The sequence below is a fragment of the Dendroctonus ponderosae genome, unplaced genomic scaffold, assembly GCF_020466585.1.
Source record: "Dendroctonus ponderosae isolate FM_Combo_2020 unplaced genomic scaffold, Dpon_F_20191213v2 Dpon_F_20191213_3, whole genome shotgun sequence".
Taxonomy (NCBI): domain Eukaryota; kingdom Metazoa; phylum Arthropoda; class Insecta; order Coleoptera; family Curculionidae; genus Dendroctonus; species Dendroctonus ponderosae.
This window is the reverse complement of record NW_026018508.1, coordinates 8,709,264-8,729,532: the sequence shown is the minus strand read 5'-3', so window position 1 is coordinate 8,729,532 and position 20,269 is coordinate 8,709,264. Positions and strand designations below refer to the sequence as shown.

Sequence of the window (20,269 nt, the reverse complement as noted above, 5' to 3'; positions counted from 1 at the left end):
ACAATGCTAAAATTGCTACCAGTTACTCAACTAACGAGTTGCTCGAAATACATATAGGCTATAAAGATCGTATTTTATGGCCGGTGCGCTTTCCAGACTTGAGTTCATTTGATTACATTGGGCTATTATATGGAAATAGTTATTTTTTAGTTGGAACACCATCTTTTCACATATAAATTTTGCGTTAGTTGACGCAAGTTTTGCAATCTATCTTTTCAATTTTTACTTATGCTATTAGTCCAAATCATCACTCAACTATTTTAAAATACTGCTCAATAGCACAGTTGAAAATGCGTGTTCAAAAACTAGGAATAACTCGAAAGGTACTTTGCTACTAATTCTATCGAATTTTTACATAACACTATTTAGCGTTTTGAGAAAAAAATCGTGTTTTTTTTGTAAAGTAGAGAACTCCATATTAATTTATAAAAGAGAAAGCGAGGAAATTTTCTGTCTATCATAGCACTTTTTATGGGGAATACTATAAGGAAATTATTTATAAGTACCTACGAATCCTCCTCAATCACTAAGATGACAATATAATATTAAGTCAGACAAAATAGAACTAACATTAAGATTTCGGTTTTTGAACAAACTCTAAATAGGTCAAATCATCTCCATGAGAAACGCATGCACTAATATGTTGTTTATACGAGAAAATTTATTTTTAATCGTGCTCTTGAAAATTGAAACAAATCCGCAAATCAACTGCTGAATACCGAAATGATTTCAGTACCTGTAGGAAACGATTAATTTCATTTTGAGTATCTGACATCCGAAAACATGCACTGAGGCAGTAATTGAAAATATCTCGAGCAGATTTTCTATGAACTGGAGGATTACAAAGAACTTTACCTTCAGCAAAAATTGACAAAAATTGTATTGCTATCGTCTCATCCTGCACATTTTTGCACAAAATTTACCGTTAACACAAAACTCCAACAGAATTATAGTTTATGAGCGAAGGTGATAACACACTCACACTTTCGGCTACATAGAAATATGCAGGATGATTCAGGTTTAATCTTTATAACTTTAGGACTAGACAGAACATGTTAATTAAAATAATGTTCCTACATGATATAAAATTGTTCTTCAAATTGCAACCTTTCAGAGATGGAGGGCGTTGAAATAAGATTTTTTCCCCTTTTTCTGATTAATTTTGAACTACTCATCCGATTAAGCTGGAATTCGGAAAAGAAAAAATTATAATGATTACTAAATATTTTACAAAAACGTTAGTGTAGATAAATCCTGTTAAGTTTCCGAAGAATGCTGTAACGCTGAATAAAATGTAGGTTAATTTAAATTAGTCTTGAATTTCATTAAATATCCCAGAAACCAGAGAAATGCCATAAAAATAACCAAGAGACAAAAATATTTAAAATATAATCAATGAATGAATGAATAAATTTGTGCACGTGTTTTATTGAAATATATTTTTGATGTTGAGGTTTTGAACCAAAATAAGAGGGGAGTGCTAGAGGAATGTAGTCAAAATTTTATATTATGTTGTATTAAAATCGGTATAAAATTTCAAATAAGTATTTATTTGATTAGTCAAACTATTCTATCGATTCCGGAAGCTGTCAAAATTAAACCTAAAACTTCCTGTTCCGCCATAAATAAAAGGAAAACATGGGTAAAAGTTATGGAATGACTAGACCTTTGGGAATGAAGTCGTAGAAAACTAAATACTGAAACCAGAAATTGGTTTACACAGACTAGATTTTTGCATAATCACAGTTTCATCAATAGGATAATTCATTTTTTTGCAAATGTGTTTTTTGTTTCGCTTGTTACCTTTTCTGATTTAGACAAGCAGCAATAGGTATTTACGCCTTTTTTAGGTATGAATCAAAACACCGTGTTTCTCATAACTTTTTACTATTTTTCCGGATTTTTTCCAAAGTCTCCCAAAGCGAAACCAGTCATAGAAAACACTCAAAATACTGGAACAATACACTGGAACAACCAAAAGTCAGTTGAAAATGCATATTTGAGTCAGTGTATTTTCCGACATTTTCTAATCATTTTAATCAACGTATTAATATCCTATAATAAAAACACCGCATCTAGTTACAAACGTGTACAACATGTTAATACTTATCGCCAGATTTTTTAATTTGTAATTTTTAAAATGTTATCCGTATTACAGTCTACCACGAACCGTAGAAAAACCAAATTATGCTTTTATATTTTATTACTGTACTTCCTTTATTATTACATACATATACAGGGTTCAAAAGCAAGCAATTTTTACATCTACAAAGAAACTTATTTGAATATTTGATGTCTAATATTAAAAATTAAAAAAAAACTGAGTAATGAAATACCAATCAAACCATTCAAAAGTGAAGCTCCTTTCATTCTTTGAAAAAGGTCTTTCTTTAGGCTGAAGAGGCCAAAAATAAACATAAACAAAAATAAAATATTACAGCCTTAGGCTGAATAAAGGGTCAAATTGAGTTTTTAGCTCAGGCCCTAACCCGATATCTAAACATACTTATGAAGCTTTCGAGACGCTACCTGGAACGTAATATTATGAAACTACCTTCCATGTTCCATACGAGTGAACAAGATATGGTTCTATAAAACAATTGTTTTTAGAAAGAGTTCTGAAATAAAGCTATTTTTAAACTCTAAAACCTGTTGTTCTATGATTTTATGCAATTGATCAGGCCAGCATGCCTTGTCCGAACTCGATTGGATTGAAATGGCTCGGTTGGGACGTTCTATGAAAATTTGGTGATCCAATTGCAGCCTTTACTTTACAGTCACTTTTCAAAATCACTATTTTTCGCATTGTTCAAGGAGGTTTTAGTATCTATTGTAAGAATGTGATTGTTAAACCTGAACACGGAAAACACGAGTTCTAACACCAGCCATTTTTTTTTCAGAGTCAAGATTGCAAAATTTTTTTAGCACTGTTTAAAAAGTCGTAGTAGACTTTTAAAAGAAATTTGCCAGGGAATTGATAGTAGTAAAAAAGGCAGCGAGTGAGGCAATTCGATTTAACCGACGCACACACATAGTTTTGCTCCGAATAAGATATATAATTTTAATTTTCAAACCTCGACAATGGAAAAAATCGTCATTTTAAGTTAAAAGAGCAGTTTGCTCAGTTTGCTTTAGGGAGTGATAGTTTTATATAAATATTAAATAAAATTAATAGATACCTAATTATAATGCGAAAAATAACCAACAATAACTGCTACGTATTCACTGTCGGAATTATAGTTGCTCACATAACACTTTTTTGATAAAACAACACTTTTGCTTCTAATAACATATTAAACTATTTCGTCAATCTATATTACATTTAAATTGTTTTTGTTGATCTCCTTTTTTGAAAGTTCGCAGTTTCGCCATTGTTGCCGATAGCGAAATAATCACATTTTCCCATTACAATGACTTTCGCCTTGACTGTTTTCCTGTGACTGACTGTTTCGACCATAGTTATACCAATCCCTGCTTCTTTTCTGAACATTAAGAAAAATAGTATGCTATACACGAGAAAAAAGTCGAAAGCGCGTCACTGTGTGAATAACGCCCTCGGCTTTGCCTCGGGTGCCAACTTCACGCAGATAGCAGAATTTCCGTCTCTCGTTCCGTAATGTGTCTCTATTGTCGCTATAAAAAAACAGCCAGAAAAAATAAAAAAATATGTTATTTTAGTTTATATTGGGTCAGAGTTGTTTTTCATAACTTGGCATTAACTGACCGGAAATCGGTATGTAAAGCAAGTAAGTGTAGGAGCAACTAATCAGTCGTACCAGCATGTTTTAATAAAAATACTTTTCTGTATTTATAGTTTTTCATTCATAGCAATTAATTGTTTTTTTATACACAGGAGCTAGCACTTCACGACGATGAAGGTCATAACTGGTGGTCAATCATTTTCTCACTACTGGTGATTGGCTTAGTGATATCTGGCATAATAGCTGCAATATTCTTAGTTGGATACGTGGACGAGCTCCTCTACTGGCATGGTGAGAGAATGAAGCTTGAACAGTATTTACAGGTATTTCTGATGATTTTTTATCAAACGTATTTTTATATATTATATTTTCCAGGGTGAACTAACTCCCAAACGCCTTCCTTCGTCATGGATATCTTCCAGTCATTTCGTTTTCCAAGCCGACGATGGTAGCTTAGCAATTTTAGATACTGACAAGAACTTTACAGTGTCAGTCCTAGTTACTAATCATACACTGGTAAGTTACATATTAGGGTTTTGATATTGAAAACATACGGGAACCGCTTGATCGATGCAGAAATGTAAATTTGATAAATGATGTAAATAAAGAAAAACCTGATGCCAAAATTAGGAAGCAATAAAAATCAGCAAATATTTAATTTTTATGCGTGGGGTCGCAAAACTTCCGTCAATTCTGTTAAGTTGTTACTGAGGCTCACTTAGAGCGCTAAACAAAAATATTAACGACAACGTGTTTAGTTAATTAATAAAAAAAATTGAGATCTTTAAGATATCGTAATACTAAGGAAGATTTTGTAGTAGAAAAGTAGTTGTTACTACTTTTCGGTATAATGCATGTAATCAGAAAATTCATTGAAATACAGATCAATTTGTTTAAATCATCACTTTGAAAATGCCATTGGAAAACTAGATTGTGAAACATTCTTTTCAAGTGATTTTGAGGCACTGAATTTCTCTGCTGCGTGTTGAGAGAAATAAATGTGTAGTGATAGTAGGGTGATAGTACGTGATCCTAATGAGAAGAATATAGTTCGACTTTTGTTGTAAAAATTCCAGTGTAGTAAATATTTCATGGCAGACTGTTCTACAATTATTCTGCAGCCTCTAATTATCCTCAGACACCTCCAGAGAAAGACACTAATTTAAAGTCGCCTTGAAATATTGACTAATTTGAAATATTACTAAAATAATAAATCCCAGGTAAAATTAAAAATACTCGGAAAAATGTTTTAAATGATTTTAATCAATGCATCTTGCATTTAATTTGAAAAAGCACAGCTAAAGGTTTCAGGTCGCATCGGTATATGATTGAGAAATTCCTACTCGGAAGCAAAATCGTCAATTTGAAGCCCAAATGGTCAACAGATTTTTGTCTAGTTAATGGGAAGATATGACACTGTTTGCGTTTGTGAACATAAGCGGGAGAGTGTGGGTTTGCAACCGTTTGGCAGAAAACTTATAATCGCTTTACGTGCTATAAAAGTTCACATCTAACTCCAGGTCTAGTCAGAGTCTCTATAATTTTTCCACATTTTTTCAGTAAATAAACAAACACTTTTTGAACAAGAGGAACGTGATAATATAATAAGACGATTTCAAAATAATAATAGGTAAATAAATAAACGCTGTTCCTGTTGCCACGCTTCAAAGTTTGATATCCAATTTATTACGTTGTTAAAACGGAAATAATTTATTGCATTCAAGATGGTACGAAATAATCCTCTCGGCTCGGTCCTAATCAGTTTTATATTATTTGCATTTTGAATAAAATATTTCCAACGTCAATTATTAGTCTTCAAAAATGGCTCACTCGTTTTTCCGCTCACTGTATATGCGTATGTGTGGAAAGGATATTCGAGTAACAAGATACAAATAAAAAAGTTTACGAAAATTATCACTTTTTTAATACCAATATACGATCATACAAGAAACTCTATAATATATGAAATTTAAAATATTGTATACATTTTACATATGTACTATCTATATCCACTATAACTGATAATTTTTTTTCTTCTTTTCAGAGGCAATTAAATGTTAGGGGGTACCAGTGTTCAAAAAACTTTAAATATGTTCTATTTCAACATAATGTAAAAACGGTAAGTCCTATTGTAATTTTTTCTGAATCAATCACGTTTTCTTTTTAACTGAAAATTCTTAAGTAGTTATGAGGTACTTTTTAGTAGCTATTTATGATGATCAGAAAAAATAATTCAGGCAAATTAATAACGAAACTGAAGAAAGTGATTGCGTTTTCCAATTAATTGGTTATATTCTGCGAATTTATCTTCACTTTTGCAGGTTTAAGTAATTTACAAGCCTTGTTATCAACTGTTCTCGTAAAAATGTTATTGCTATTTTATAGAGAAGAACAAAATTACTTGCATCAAGCAATACGAATGACGAATGTTTAAACAATTTTCAATAAAAATGAAAGACAGCTTTGAAAACATTGATCTTCAGTTTTTCTTGTTTATTTAGTTCGGAACGGAAAGTAATTTATCCACCTGTGTTTCACAGGACTAGAAAATATACTTTAAAACAGACAGCCGTTTGTAGTTTTTCGGCGAGAAGCGAAATCTATTTTTGACATATTTTATTATTCGACTCGACTCTCGATTTTCAAATTTAATTTTAAGCAAAAACCGAAAACATTTTGATAAAGTTACAAGTTAAAAAAAATCAGATGCAAATAGTTGTTCTATCAAGAAGTGATATAAAAACATAAATGCATGTGTCCTTTAAGAAATCATTGGATTGTATCGCCTACAATCTCCTTTACTTTATAAAAAGTTTAAATATTCCTGTATAAAATGTCATATCTTAATTATTGATCATATGTAATTCATAATTTTTTTATGTAAAGATTCCAAATAACAGCCCCGATAAATTCATACTAATTTTGAGTTATCATTCTCGATAAACCCTATTTTTTCCAAGCGTTTTGGGCAAAACGTGCAAGCAGATTTTCTTCACTATTATTTTACTTTACGAGCCATTATAATAGATCACTATTTCAACATCATGTCTATGAAAACAGAGAAGATTGTGACGCAGGTAATATATGTTGGAAACCTTACTTATCAAATTGTAGAAATAATTGAGGCATGAAATAAACGAATCTCAAAGCAAGTGTTTATTAAAGGCCGTTCGCGTGATAAGAGGTAATTTATTTCAAGCGTGGAAAGAGTATCAAGATCGTACAAATCCGAAAATATCATATGCCCTTTGCACAGTATAACAGTTAATTCATTTGCCCTTTACGTCATTCCTGATCTATTCGAGTGTCTCAATTGGAAGATATTCGATCTATACAGGTTGATTTAAAATTGGCGTCATTCCTTTTAAGAGCTAATAGGAGAGCACTTGGAGAGTACCAGAAAAATATTTAAAACATTTTTTTCGAAAATTTCTAGAAGGTATTAATAGTTGAAAATCCAATTTCAACTATGTTTTTAAGCATTATTTTGAGATAGTTCCATGTTTTATTGGTAGGCTATTGAAATACTTAAGCATTCAAAAAGAAAAATAACAATATTTGCTTCAAATTATGAACATGATACTGCAAGTTCTCTTCTACAGATTTCGTATAAAAACTCAAAAGGAAAATGATGTTATTTTCTCACCATCAGGTATATAGTTTTTGTCAAGAATAACAAGCATTTGTAAAATTGTGACTTACTTTGAAGCTTCTGTCGTAAAATGTATCTAAAATCCCCAGGAGACTAGCACACTCAGGTCTACCGAACACTGGTACAAATTGGATTATGGGTAATGAGATTCGTAAAATTTTGAAATTCGTTAAATTTACCGGCTATCTTATCACCTATTTCATTGTCACTTTCTGCGTTTGTGTGTGGTTAGGTACTTAAGCTTTTGATACTTAAAAAGTAGCTTTTTTACCTTAAGAAGCATTATTGCTGATCTCACGTAGTTTTTTGCAAATTCCTCAGTTTTTGAGAATAGCAATTTTTTAAAATTATTTTTCCTGTTGTCCTTAGATGCCTACAGATAACGCCCCCTGACGAATGACACCAATTTTGAATCACCCTGTATAAACCCTTTTGAAAATAAATTAATGAGATTTGTCATATGAAAGTGTATGCTGAAATTGGGAAGTTCTGTGGTTTATCGGAGGTCAGGAATTCGAATTTCTCCTTGACGTTACGCAAGCACGCTTATTTAGATGAAGAAGAAAGCTGAATAAAACTTCTGATAATGTATACTGAGTTCTGGAGTTCATTCAAATATTTTTATGTTGCAGGTTTTCAGACAATCCTGTACAGCACACTATACTATCTACGATGTTAATAAAGAGTAAGTAAATAAAACTTATACTTAAGGCTTTTATTTAAATTTGATCGACCTTTGTCTTTTAAGAAATGTGGTCACTTTAGTACATTTATACATATTTTCCTCGAGTAAATGTACCATTAGTGCTCAAGGCTTTGAATAATCAATGCTACATTATATAACAAATGTTGATTTTTGGAAATAATTTTATGCCATAATATTGAATTTCCTAAAATATCACCTTACCGACATGGCATCTTCTCGCCAATGGTCTGATTTGACGTGTGATATTTTCCGGATTTCCCACTCTTAACGAATCAACCTGTATTATGCAAATTTGTTTTTACTTTTATATTTCTCGCATGAAATTTGTAGGACTCACATTGTCTGTCGCATAGAAAATAAATTACCTCAAAAAAGATCGTCTTCAGTATGTAACCATAACTGGAAAAAGAACCTCGTGCCATTTGAAACTACGGTACTTTTAAGATGGATTTGTTGACGGTTTTTTATTCATTTGTTTTTTTAAACCAAATTTGGACTTGCCCAGAAATTCATTCAGGTCTTAGAAATTTCATGCCGCAAATACAACAATGGAAACAAATTTTCATAATATATGTTTAAACTGAACAATGCGGAAAAATGTCAAATATTTTTAGAAACTATGGATGTTTTAAACAGCATCAGTTAGGTTCAAGTTTAGGTTTCTGGAACATTGTCTCCGAAGACTGGTTTCCAAGGTATTACTTCTCATCAGATGAACTGAGCTTTCAAGGGGCACAAAAATGTGAATGATGACGGCAAACCACTCACGTCACACTTTGTCGTTTTCCTCGTTTGTGGGCGCTGAGGGCTGCGGTCTCACAGCAATGATCCACTTTACTTAGAATGCGTGTTAAATTTAAAATCGGTGGTTAGCCGTGGACGATCGTGGATCACTAGTGATCGTTCTACGGAAATTGCATAAGCTGTGAATACCGTTGATTCTGTGAGACCGCCGCCGCATGGAGTTTGATTTACGATTATCTGAGGGGATTTTCTTACTTTATTGGCCTAATGTGCCTTTGATTTGATTGATGATTTAATTTCCTTTTTCCAATTTTGAGTCTGGAACCCTCTACTTGCCTTCCGTAATTAATAATTTCAATTTATCAGCATTCCTTCTCTGTAAGCGTCCGAAGTGTATGAGGATTCGAGCTTGCATTATTTCAGACAGTCGTTGGGGATTTTTAATTTCGTTTGTGATAGAAGCATTAATTCTCAGATAATTCGCAGGATTCTTCGCCCTCAATCTTTCTGTGATCGACAGCCTTCTTCACAATCTCTGTATAAATAAGGACTAAAATCGAGAAATCGCTCAGTGAAACCGTTCATAAAAGCCACTTGTGCTTGCGAAAGGTCAGCAAGAAATTATTTTCCATGACAGGCTAAAAACCCCAAATGTTCCAAGTTCTACGCAACGGGCGCTAAAGCCAAACTTTGAGACGGACATCAGCTTCCGTAGTAGTATACAAATGCAATGTATTGTAAACTTATTGCATTTATGTACGTAAGACATGCTTGAAAGCTTTTTGCTCAAGCCGAAATGTTCCTCTAGTGTGGTTTTGTCTGGAAACACAGAAGAGGACCTAAAGTTGGCATCATTCCGCTTGATGTTTTGTTAGTTGTGAGAATTTTCCAAGAAACTGAATCATAAATTTGACTAATTTGTATTTTAATTGAACCTGCATATTATGTTTTCTTTTAATAATTCATAAATATGTGTTGTTTTATACGTAAGCTAATTAAGGCAAGAGGTGAAGAACTAAAAATTTGTCACGGTTAATAAACATTCAAGAATTGGAAATTTAGAGTTCCAATTGAGTTTCCACAACAATTATATAAATATTTGTATTTCAATAAGTCGGTATTTCAGTTAATGAGTTTTGTCAGGGAAATTAATAATTGATTGCAAGAGTTCTCAACTTCACTTTATTTCACTTAACAACATTATAATGCTGCACACTCTAAGGTTAAAAAGGAAGGCATTCACCAGTTGAATAAGGGCTTTCCACTCTTTCATTTTCTTTTTTGGAATTGTTTTTACTCTCTCAAAAAAAATGAATCTGTTTTTAACAAACAACACATTGGCTTTGCGAGTCTACTATATTGAAGATTAGACGTAATTAAAATATGTTCAAGAAAAGACAAGCTTGATGCATTTTAGATATTTTTATATGGTTTAAGCATTCCAATTCAAAAGTCTTCCAAACTTACTTAATATACATGTTGAGGACTGAATTTTGCCAACAAACGTATACCTAAAAGCATGACTGCAGCGCTTCTCGTGTGCTTTTCCATAAAATAATGACATAATTTTATAAATTAAAAATATGAGAACGTTTAAGGAACAACTTTCGCCGCGAGTTATTAGTATGTTATAGCAACAGTTTGCCAATAATAATTGAAGTACTGAAGTATAAGCATAGGAAGATTGTGAGATCAAATTCGATCAATGGAATTTATAAATCCAAAAATTATTGCTGTGAAATCCCAATTATTAAGTTTGCCAATTTTCGCAGATAAAATAAATCCTAGTGAATTTTTATAATAGTAAGCTATAATAGCGCATAGGTACATGAACTGAAAAATATTAATTACTGACACTCAAAACGTCCTGTGTATTTAAATTATTCGAATCGCGAATAAAACAAATGGTAAAACATCTAGGTTAACTGCCGAGCTTCTATGGAAAGAACTTCGTTGGCATGCGACATAACATCCGCCGCCGTTAATTTCGTGCAGATAATCATTGCAATGTAAAATGCATTTAGTTAAAATCTACCCTAATCATAAATAACTAGAATAGACGACTAATCAATTCGCTTTGTTTCGCTAGTTTGAAAGTGGGTTAATTAAGTTTGCATTTAGACACGAAAAAGATGAACAGTTTCCTGATACTTGAATGAATTATTAATCACTTTTATTTATAGCCAGTCCTACTACTAAGTGTATTCAATATTCACATGAATATGTTTGCATTTTAGCCATCATATACCTGTTCGGTTCGAATCTTCTCCAAAAGCTCAACCGGAACGATTGCAATACGTCAGCTGGTTGAGAGATACTACATCTCTTCTAATTATCTTCAATAACGACATCTACTACAGGCATTCTCCTGAGGATGAGACGAACACTAGGCTTACATTTACGGGACAACCCGACGTAGTTTTCAATGGAGTTCCCGATTGGTTATATCAAGGTAAGGTATCAGGTTCAGACCTGGCACCTCATGCGATTTTCGAATTTAACATGGAGTGATTCAGAATTTTTTTCAATACAGGGAAAAAGAGCAATTATTTAAAGACGTTTTTACATTAAATATGCCTCCGCTCTTAACGCCGGTAACTTCGTTAAATGCCAAGATATTTCAAAAGCTTTAAAACCCGCAAAAGGGCTTGCGATGTAAACCATTCCAGCTTCAAATTGGACACCAGAAACAGCAGAGTAGTAAAACCAGTTCGAACTCATAGAGTGGGCAACCAAAAAAAAATCTTTAAGAAATTAATATTAGTTGGAAAAGTTGACATTTATGAAGACTTTAATGCCGAATAGGCGAGTTTTCAGGCAAATTATTCTCGGTCATAAAATTTTGAATTTTTGGAAGAATACAATTTTTTGCCTACAACGGCTCTTTTTTTAAATTGTAGTTTTGTTTTGTTTTAAATTGTAGTAAAGTGTCTTTGTGTGTACATGATAAATAAATTAATATTTAATTATTGCAGATAAATGTCTGAAAATCATCTCTAAATTCGAACTTTCAAAAATTAAAAGAAATTTCTAAAAATTTCAAGACAGAATTAAGGATCCAGTACGGCCCTAGTCGTTCCTTGTCGAATAAATATGTCAAGCAGCAATATGATAAAATTCAAGTCAATAATATGGGAGTAAAAGCTCTACATCTACATGCCAACCAGAGGCTAACTAATGCCAAACTTACCGAAAGCTGCATTGTGCCACCTGGAAAGAAAGAAAAAATTTCTTTAGTATTACAGACACTCAGTGAAAAGTTTAATTATTTTAAATGGACAAAAGAAATAAAGAGAAATAAAAAATCATTCAACTCTGCTTAGTTGCTTCTCGAAAAAGTGAACTTAAAATCATGTTTACCAGCTTTCTTCAAGCTGGCGCCCCATCCTCCATTTTCTACCCATTCTTAGTCCTCAAAGAACCATTACTACACTTGAACAAACAATAAAGATCTATTCCAAATTGAAAACATGAATCGTTCAATTAGGAGCTACCAAATCATCAATGAAGGCGCTCCACTCATTTAAATTTTTCTCTAAACTCAAGGATAGTTCAGAATATCATTTCACAATGCACGAATAACAACCTTAGACAGTACATGACGTTAAAATATGACGTTTGAAAAACTGAAACAAGATTTAAAAATTAATTGAAGTAAATAATTGGAAATTTGATAAACTCTTAAGGGCTGTTCCTAGAAGAAATTTTAGGTAAACTCTTAATTTGTAAATTCAGCTATTGGTACTCTAGATATTTAGTTGCTTGCATTGCACAATTCTCGTATCCTTCTGTTATAGGAGGCATAAATCGCAGTCAGATATAAACAATTCTACAAAGTCTTAATTGCCAAATTTACAAGATATTATGGTTTTGTAAAAGTATATGACAATATGATACGCAATACCAAACACCAGATAGTCTGTACTTTTTGACAACACCTTTAGTTATCAAATAGTTCTGTGTTAAAATTGTAAGTTTTCAATGTTCTTGTTGATTGGTACAAGTACAGTACTAACAATTCCTGTGCGGTTATTGTCGCTATTCCTAAGTACTATTCTATGTCTATTGCAACAATAGAGTATGATTGTTGCACCTAAGCCACAAATACACATTTTTGTACTGAAAAGACTCTGTTATACTTGTACGTACTTTAATACTTTAATTTGCTGAAATTGCAGAAGACGTGCTCCAAAGTCAAGAAGCTTTATGGCCTTCTTATGATGGAACACATCTCCTTTATGCCACTTTTAATGACACGGAAGTTGGAATTCTAAATTTTCCATGGTTCCAGACGGAAGCCGTATTAGCAGGTGGAAAAGCTTCTAACAGACCGATGTTATTTCCTGGATCTAAATCTATTAGATATCCTACCGTATGTACCAATTGCATGTTATCGGCTAACTAGTATCAACAGTTTAATTGTATTTAGCCTGGCACTCCCATTCCACAAGTGCAACTTTGGGTATTGGATATATCAAATCTAACGAATCTGGAGAATTATCAAGTTATGCCGCCAAATGCCTTAGAGGGACAGTAAGTAATTTCCAATTTCATTGCATTTTTATACACAACAATAAGATTTTGCAGTACAAAAATTATTAATAACTTCAATTTCACCAAGGTACAACAATTATTTTTATTTAGAACTCTAGTTTTCCAGCTAGACGGTTAGTTTGGGTTTTTGTATATATCTTGTATATATGGCTAAGAAGACTTATCGCTCTGTAATTTGCAAGATCTGTGTTGTCACCTTTTTTTATGTAAAATGATAATAATGGCTATTTTCCAGTGTGAGGGGGTCGTCCCTTCCAGGAGACACTTGACCACCCTTCTTAATAGTATCTATCACAATTCCGTTTCGACAGAGGCTTTGTTGTTAAATAAAGCAATAGTATTAATAATAAGTAGTACCTACTTACTACATTTTCAGACGCGATTCAAAAACACTATTACCAACGACCTCAAAATTGATTTTTTTAGTATGTTTTCTGTGTCCCCTAAATACTTCAAACAACATCCTCATTAAATATTACCCTACAGTTGATGTTTAGATATGTATAATGTATACATTTAAGCGCTGAACATTTTTAATCACAATAGACGAATTATCAGGGCATTTGCTTTATATTTAACTGTAACGGTTTCAGTTTAACTTTCTTCTGCTTCCAGTTAGACAAAATAAAAAATGCATGTATGCTTTAATATTGATCGGTTTTCATATCTTAAGTGATGTTATCAATTCAATCACATTTGCAGAGATTACTACATGACGTCAGCTGGTTGGATTGGACAGAAGAACACGGAAGTGTCTGTGGTTTGGATTAATCGAGCTCAGAATTTGAGCATCGTATCTGCCTGTCTAGCGCCAAACTGGACATGCATTGAGGTAAGTGGCAATTATGACACCAAGCCATTAAACTAAAATACTTCCAAATGTAGCAGTTAATTACCCTTGCATTAGTTACAATGCTGACTATCGGTTTTAAGAAATATTCAAATACAATAAAAAAAAGCTTTTTGTATTAAAGTGTGTATGTGAGCCAAGGATATGCGTATAAAGCATGAAGCATATGATCAAGTAACATCATTTTTTAATCGTGTGTGTGTAATTCAAGGACATATCAAATGACATGTTCTTGTTAAAAAACGGCATATATTTTGAAAAAATACTAAAAATGTTATTCTGTACAAACAAATCAATATTAAATGGATTCAGGCTTTAAAAAAGCAAATTTTTCACATAAAGGCGCCAAAGCCGGAGTGTTTTAGATTGCCGCACATTAAATTTGATATTCAAATATATTCTGTTGTTATACAGAAGAATTGCTTTTGCTTATACTTTTGCTTATACTCGACTGTAAATTTGGAAATCATTATCTTAAGTATGTTCAACATTGTTGATCGTTAAACTAAGAATTTTCCTTACTTTACGTAATTTCCGATACATGCCGTTTCCTCAACCTAACCCTCGTGATTTATTGTGCAGCTGCTTTATTTCGTACTTAAGGGTATTAAGGTCAGATGATTAGAGAACCTGAATGTAGGTCAGTTGATGTTATCTTGACGTAATTACCTATGAAATCCCCCTTCTAAAATTAGCATTAAATTTTAGCTCTTAAACCTGAATTTATGCACATAGCTCAATGTTTCTAACTTCACAATAATAATAACGATTATTTCAATTAAAATTTAATTATTGCTATTAGTTAATAATACTTTCAAAAATTAAGCGATTATTTTCTAGCCAGTTTCAGCTAATAATAATTCAGATTCTGCACGTCACTTTTTGGTTGCGATGATTCTTCTTCGCCAGCTGCGCAAGCTGAGTAAACTCACCATCGAGCACCTTAATATAAGGAGAACGCTGTCTTAATGCTTGCTGGTGTTCGTACAAATGTATGGCGACGATTAACATTGCAGCAACTTTCGCTTGTTCCACTGTTTTGAGAAATCAGAAATCAATAATTGAGTCTAAAACGGGATTTCGAAAAAGACGATAAAGAAGATCAAACTATAAAGACCGCGAGTTTTTTTGTAAAATCGATCACTTAAATTTTTTGCTTAACAGACTCTCAGTTTGCCAGAAGTTTACAATAAAAAGTGTTTAGAGAGAGTTTTTTTTAGAACTAACTATTGACCTAAAAGTGGAGAAACCGGACTTCTAAAAAATCAAGTAATTGATTATAAACTTTTGCTTGTTCTGTTCGGGGAAATATTTTTGGGAAAAAATCTAGAAAACATATTACGGATCGAGAAAAATGTTCCCAAAGCTTTCGGTAAAAAAGTTAATAAAATTATCTGGTTTTTGTGCAAAATGCGAAGCTGAAAAGGGTTTTCTAAAAGTCCCTGCAAAGCGATGAATGAGACGAATTTACTAACAAAATTAATTTTGTCATTTTTGGCTAAAAAGACCCCATGATTGTAGGAAAAAAAAGTATCAAATTTTTGCTTTTTTAATTAAAAACCTTTAGTTTTGAAATAGTTTTTTGAGAAAACCATAATGATTTACGGGAAAAAACCAGGAGAAATATATTTTAGTTTTTCTCCCGAATTTTAAGTAAAACTCTTCAAAATAGAACGTTCCTGAATAGAAAAAAGAAGAAAAATATTCAGTCAAAACTGAACAACCACAGATTTTTTAACAAATTCTACAGTCATCAGTAGGATGGGGGTTACGAGCCTTTCTAATGATTCATTATAAACTTTCGCTTATTTTGTTCGTTTTTTGATGAAAAAAAATTGCTACAATTTTGGGACCAAATTCGAAGCTGCAAGAGACTTTCAAAACTTTTTACAAAGCGTCGAAGGAAGCGAGTATTTTAATAAAATTAATTTTTAAATTTTTCGCAGAAAATACCTTAAGATCGTCAGTATTTTATCACCAATAATCTAAAAACAACTAAATAAAGGTCATCAACATTTTATCAGCAACGGAATTGAGTTACTGCGCCATTTGCGCAACATTGCGCCAACTCCTAAAAATTCACTGAGTACCCAAGCCTACTCCATTGCCACTGAAATCTGAAGAAATCAGCTACTTTTTCCACTTCTCGTGCTTTGGAATAAATTGTGAGGAGACCTTTCGTCGGCGTCTTCACCAAGCAGTTGTTTCCGTTTGTTGGGTTTCCTCTACCTGTTACCATATAGATATGATTTCGGTCCAGACAGTAATATGTGGGCAGAGGAAAGGTTTATCAAGTTAGAGAGTTGATTAACCGATAAGCTTTTTTCAAACATTTTCCAAACCTTAGGATTCAAATAGTTTTGTTACCTTATTTATTACCTCTGCTTATTGCAGGGCCTGTGTTGTTACGTCCGGAATTTCTTCAGAACCGTAGTTCATTACCTCTCACAAGGCTCGGTTATCATTTTGTGTTGGTTCTTTATACAGTTCGCAGTAAAAACTCTATCACTGACAACTGTACCTTGTTTCACGTGAAATTTAAATCCTAAGTCATAAACACTTATATCAATGATTTTAACTGATTTCGGTAGAAAAAGTATCGACCAAGGTAGGCAGCAGCTTTAGGTTCGAGATTGCGCATTTCCGTTCTTAAGTTGTAACTTCCAGTCTAAGAAGTAATAATGAGAAGCTCAGAGGGTTTTATAAGAGCCATTGCTTATATAATGTAAACGATAAGTTGCGGATTTCCGGAAACGGAATTGCAGAATACCTTCAAATACATCAGGACCTGTACCAACCACGCGTTTTACCCGAATGTGGGTATGGAAAAATGTAAAAATGATGCAGTCGATCGGTGATGCGATCTTCTTACTCTCGAAACGCAATGGCAAAAACGTTCAGATATATGTGGAGACCTTTGCTGACGACGGATTTAGTCCGTAAATAAGTATACGCTTAAAATCATATGCTGTGGATGCATGTTCCAAATGAAGCAACGGATTTGGTAGTCAAGATACCTGTGTATTAGTTAGAAGATTTTTTTGACAATTAAATTTGTGCATCAAAGCAAGGCAGTGGCGCAAGGTGAGAACGAATTGGTACCGGCAACTGCTGGTAGTTCGTGTTGATGTTGATGTCCGCAGGATAAGTAAAACAATTAATTCGTAAAGATTTCATTAATTATTTTACATAATGGCCCGGAGTACAAAAAAGTTATAAGAGCTTATAAATATGAAGCAGTCGGTCAATGTCCGTCGAAGACGGAATAACAGTTTTCCTGAAAATTGCTGAAGGGAGTCCTTATATACACGTTCTCATCACAGTATTGCGTGTGGGGTCGCAACAGGTCGCGTGTCGAAAAACTGGATCGAGTCGCACACTTGTCGCGACAACAATCTGCTCGTTATAAAAATTCTTACTATTTGACCCAGCATCAATAATAATCACCTTTAAGACGGATAAGGTATAGAATGGAACAAGATTCTCTATACGACCACATAGCAAAAAGTCGAGGAGAGTCAGGTCGGGAGTGCGTGGTAGTCGTGCAATTAGTTTTCATGTTTGAATCCATTTTTTGCCGAATTGATGATATCAAAGAGCGGCTAGCCAATTAAAATCTCATTCGGGCAAGTCTTCTCGTATCAAATTGAAGAAAATGGCAGCAGCAAGGCAAAATAGAAGACCCTTTGGTCCAATTGAATCATCATCAAAAAAATGAAATTTGACTGATTTATTCTGAAATGGGGAAGTCGGAAGGCCGAATAACCTAGCGAGTAGCAACAGCATATACAGGACCATTTCAAATAGGGGTGTAAAGAGAATTGTGATGCAAAAAGAGTGGTGCGAAGGTGATCGGAAAAAATAATTTTTGATCAGTAATTCCTTATTTTATTTAAAGCAATAATGCCCTAGATAAATCTGAATTCCACTAAAACACGACGGGAGTGGAGGCAAATTATTCTCCAACATAAACCCCAGAAAAATCAAGAAATCGTGGACATTCAGCACAACGTTGCACGAATTAGCGAAAGAAAATGGCACATGGTAGCAAATTACTTGGACTGAGTGCTCGAACGCTTAGGAGATCATAAGAATGAAATTAGGGTATTCTTCAAGTTGTTGAAATTAGGATATTGTTTCTGGGCCCTTGTCCAAACTACCCTAATCTTCAATTTCTAAGGTCTTGCGACTTCTTTAAAATCCAGAAAATTTATTGCTTCTGATTCTGTTTGCTAAAATTTGTTTGACGCGCATGATTTGGCCGATTTGAGTAATAGAGTTAAATGGAGTTGTTGAGCTCTTCTACGAATATAGTGAGTCTGAACTAAAAGAAAGTCAATGTTTTTGTAATGGATAAACCTGTGATTTTTTACTTAAAAAGTAAAACATTTTTTGTATTTAACATTTTAGTCAAAACTTAATAATACTCATGACATAATTCCTGATGAGAGGAGGTTAGCCAACGTTTTAACAATAATAGTTAGAAATCCAAAAGCAATTGAATATTGGATATGGAAAATATGTCTTTAATTTAAGATTAATTGACTTGGTCTTAAATTTGAGTAATCCTGTATAAAAAGTAGAACAATCTGATTAGACATATTTAACTAAGATTTGCTACCTTAATTTGAGTGATTCTCTATCTGTCGATTTTTTATTTTATATTTAACGTCTTTGTCTAAATTTAAAAGACGAATACTTACAAGAAAAATAAATGAGAATTGGTCTATAATAAGAATATATTATGTTTGCAATATACGAATAAATCGAATTTCTTTGGCGTTATACCAACTTAATTTTTTAAGTAATTGAATGCAGAATCGGAAATTATTTTTATCATATTAGCACTTGAATGGTTGTTTTATTTTTAGAGTCACACGGAACGATCGTTAGAGCGAGCATGGCTGGAAGTGCAAGAACATCCAATTTTTTCACCTGATGGTGATAGCTTTTTGATGTTGGCCCATGTGCAAGAAGGAAGACGGGAAACGTACACACACATTAAACATATTACGGTGACTCAGCAACATATAGCCGTTCTCAGTCATGGACCTCATGAAGTTAGCAAAATTTTAGCGTGGGATACTACAAGTCATTTAATGTAAGTAATATATTATCAATATCATCTCTATGCAGTATGTATAGATTAACATGGTTAATTGGATGTGTTATCCATTAAGTTTGATATTTAACTTGTACGGTAAAACCATAGAAGAGAAGAGATAATGATTATTACTCATGGTTGGATCAGTTTTCGTTTCATTTTCAATTCATATTTTTAACTGCTAGAAAGATGTTAAGGGTGAGAGGTTATCAAAATGACACCCCGTATAGATGCAATAGAGACGAAATAACGTCGTGCAAAATCAATAACATTTGTTGATCATTAAATGCGCCGATTTCCGGAAGTGTATATGTAATAAAAGAGCGCCTAATTCGCTGTAAAATGTTAACAATAATGAAAAACCACTATTTTTTTAGGTTTGGAACCGTTGAGAAAAGGGTTTCTATAGATATGCTCCCAACTTCGGAAGAACATTAGAAATGTTTTAGTCTTCCTCCGAAGATGATAGTATAGCTAATGCACCTCGCGTCAGGTAAAAAAAATAATTGTTAAGAAAGTAAACCTCGGTTATTTCACAATTAATAAAAAATTAAGAGAGAGAATGATATAATGTGATTCTTATATAAAATCATCACTTAAATGCATGTTTGTGATATAGTTAATATCATGAGTTTTGCCTGTTTCCTTATTAATGCAGGCCACTTTATCTAAACCCACACAGTTCCTTTATATGAAAATCGGAGCTAGTCAGCTTAAATTATAATCATCAAATTACTTTTTTACTGCATTATCAATATTACAGGGCGCCCGATCCTGTTGAATATGAAACGATTATTTCCACTTTTTGTTCTGTTGTGAGATGTGAATTTCTCAGTAAAATAACTTAGTAGAAGTAGCCTTCCATATTTACGTAACATCAATGCACTCATATTTGTCTACCCGCTTATTATTCAGAGCATTTTGATGTTGCTGTATTTGAGAGTTTGCAATTACGTAA

The 20,269-nt window shown here is 33.0% G+C and overlaps 1 protein-coding gene across 3 annotated transcripts in view; it reads left to right on the top strand.

Moving 5' to 3' along the window:
* Positions 1-20,269, top strand: part of LOC109545722 (inactive dipeptidyl peptidase 10) — a 51,968-nt gene that overhangs the window by 21,637 nt on the left and 10,062 nt on the right. For all 3 annotated transcript variants that reach the window (XM_019916570.2, XM_019916569.2, XM_019916568.2), the window contains 9 exons: positions 3,854-4,024; positions 4,077-4,217; positions 5,746-5,820; positions 7,986-8,038; positions 11,041-11,255; positions 12,982-13,175; positions 13,233-13,336; positions 14,060-14,189; positions 19,079-19,308. In XM_019916570.2, coding sequence (XP_019772129.1) covers positions 3,854-4,024; positions 4,077-4,217; positions 5,746-5,820; positions 7,986-8,038; positions 11,041-11,255; positions 12,982-13,175; positions 13,233-13,336; positions 14,060-14,189; positions 19,079-19,308 — 1,313 coding nt within the window. The remainder of the gene's footprint in view (positions 1-3,853; positions 4,025-4,076; positions 4,218-5,745; positions 5,821-7,985; positions 8,039-11,040; positions 11,256-12,981; positions 13,176-13,232; positions 13,337-14,059; positions 14,190-19,078; positions 19,309-20,269) is intronic.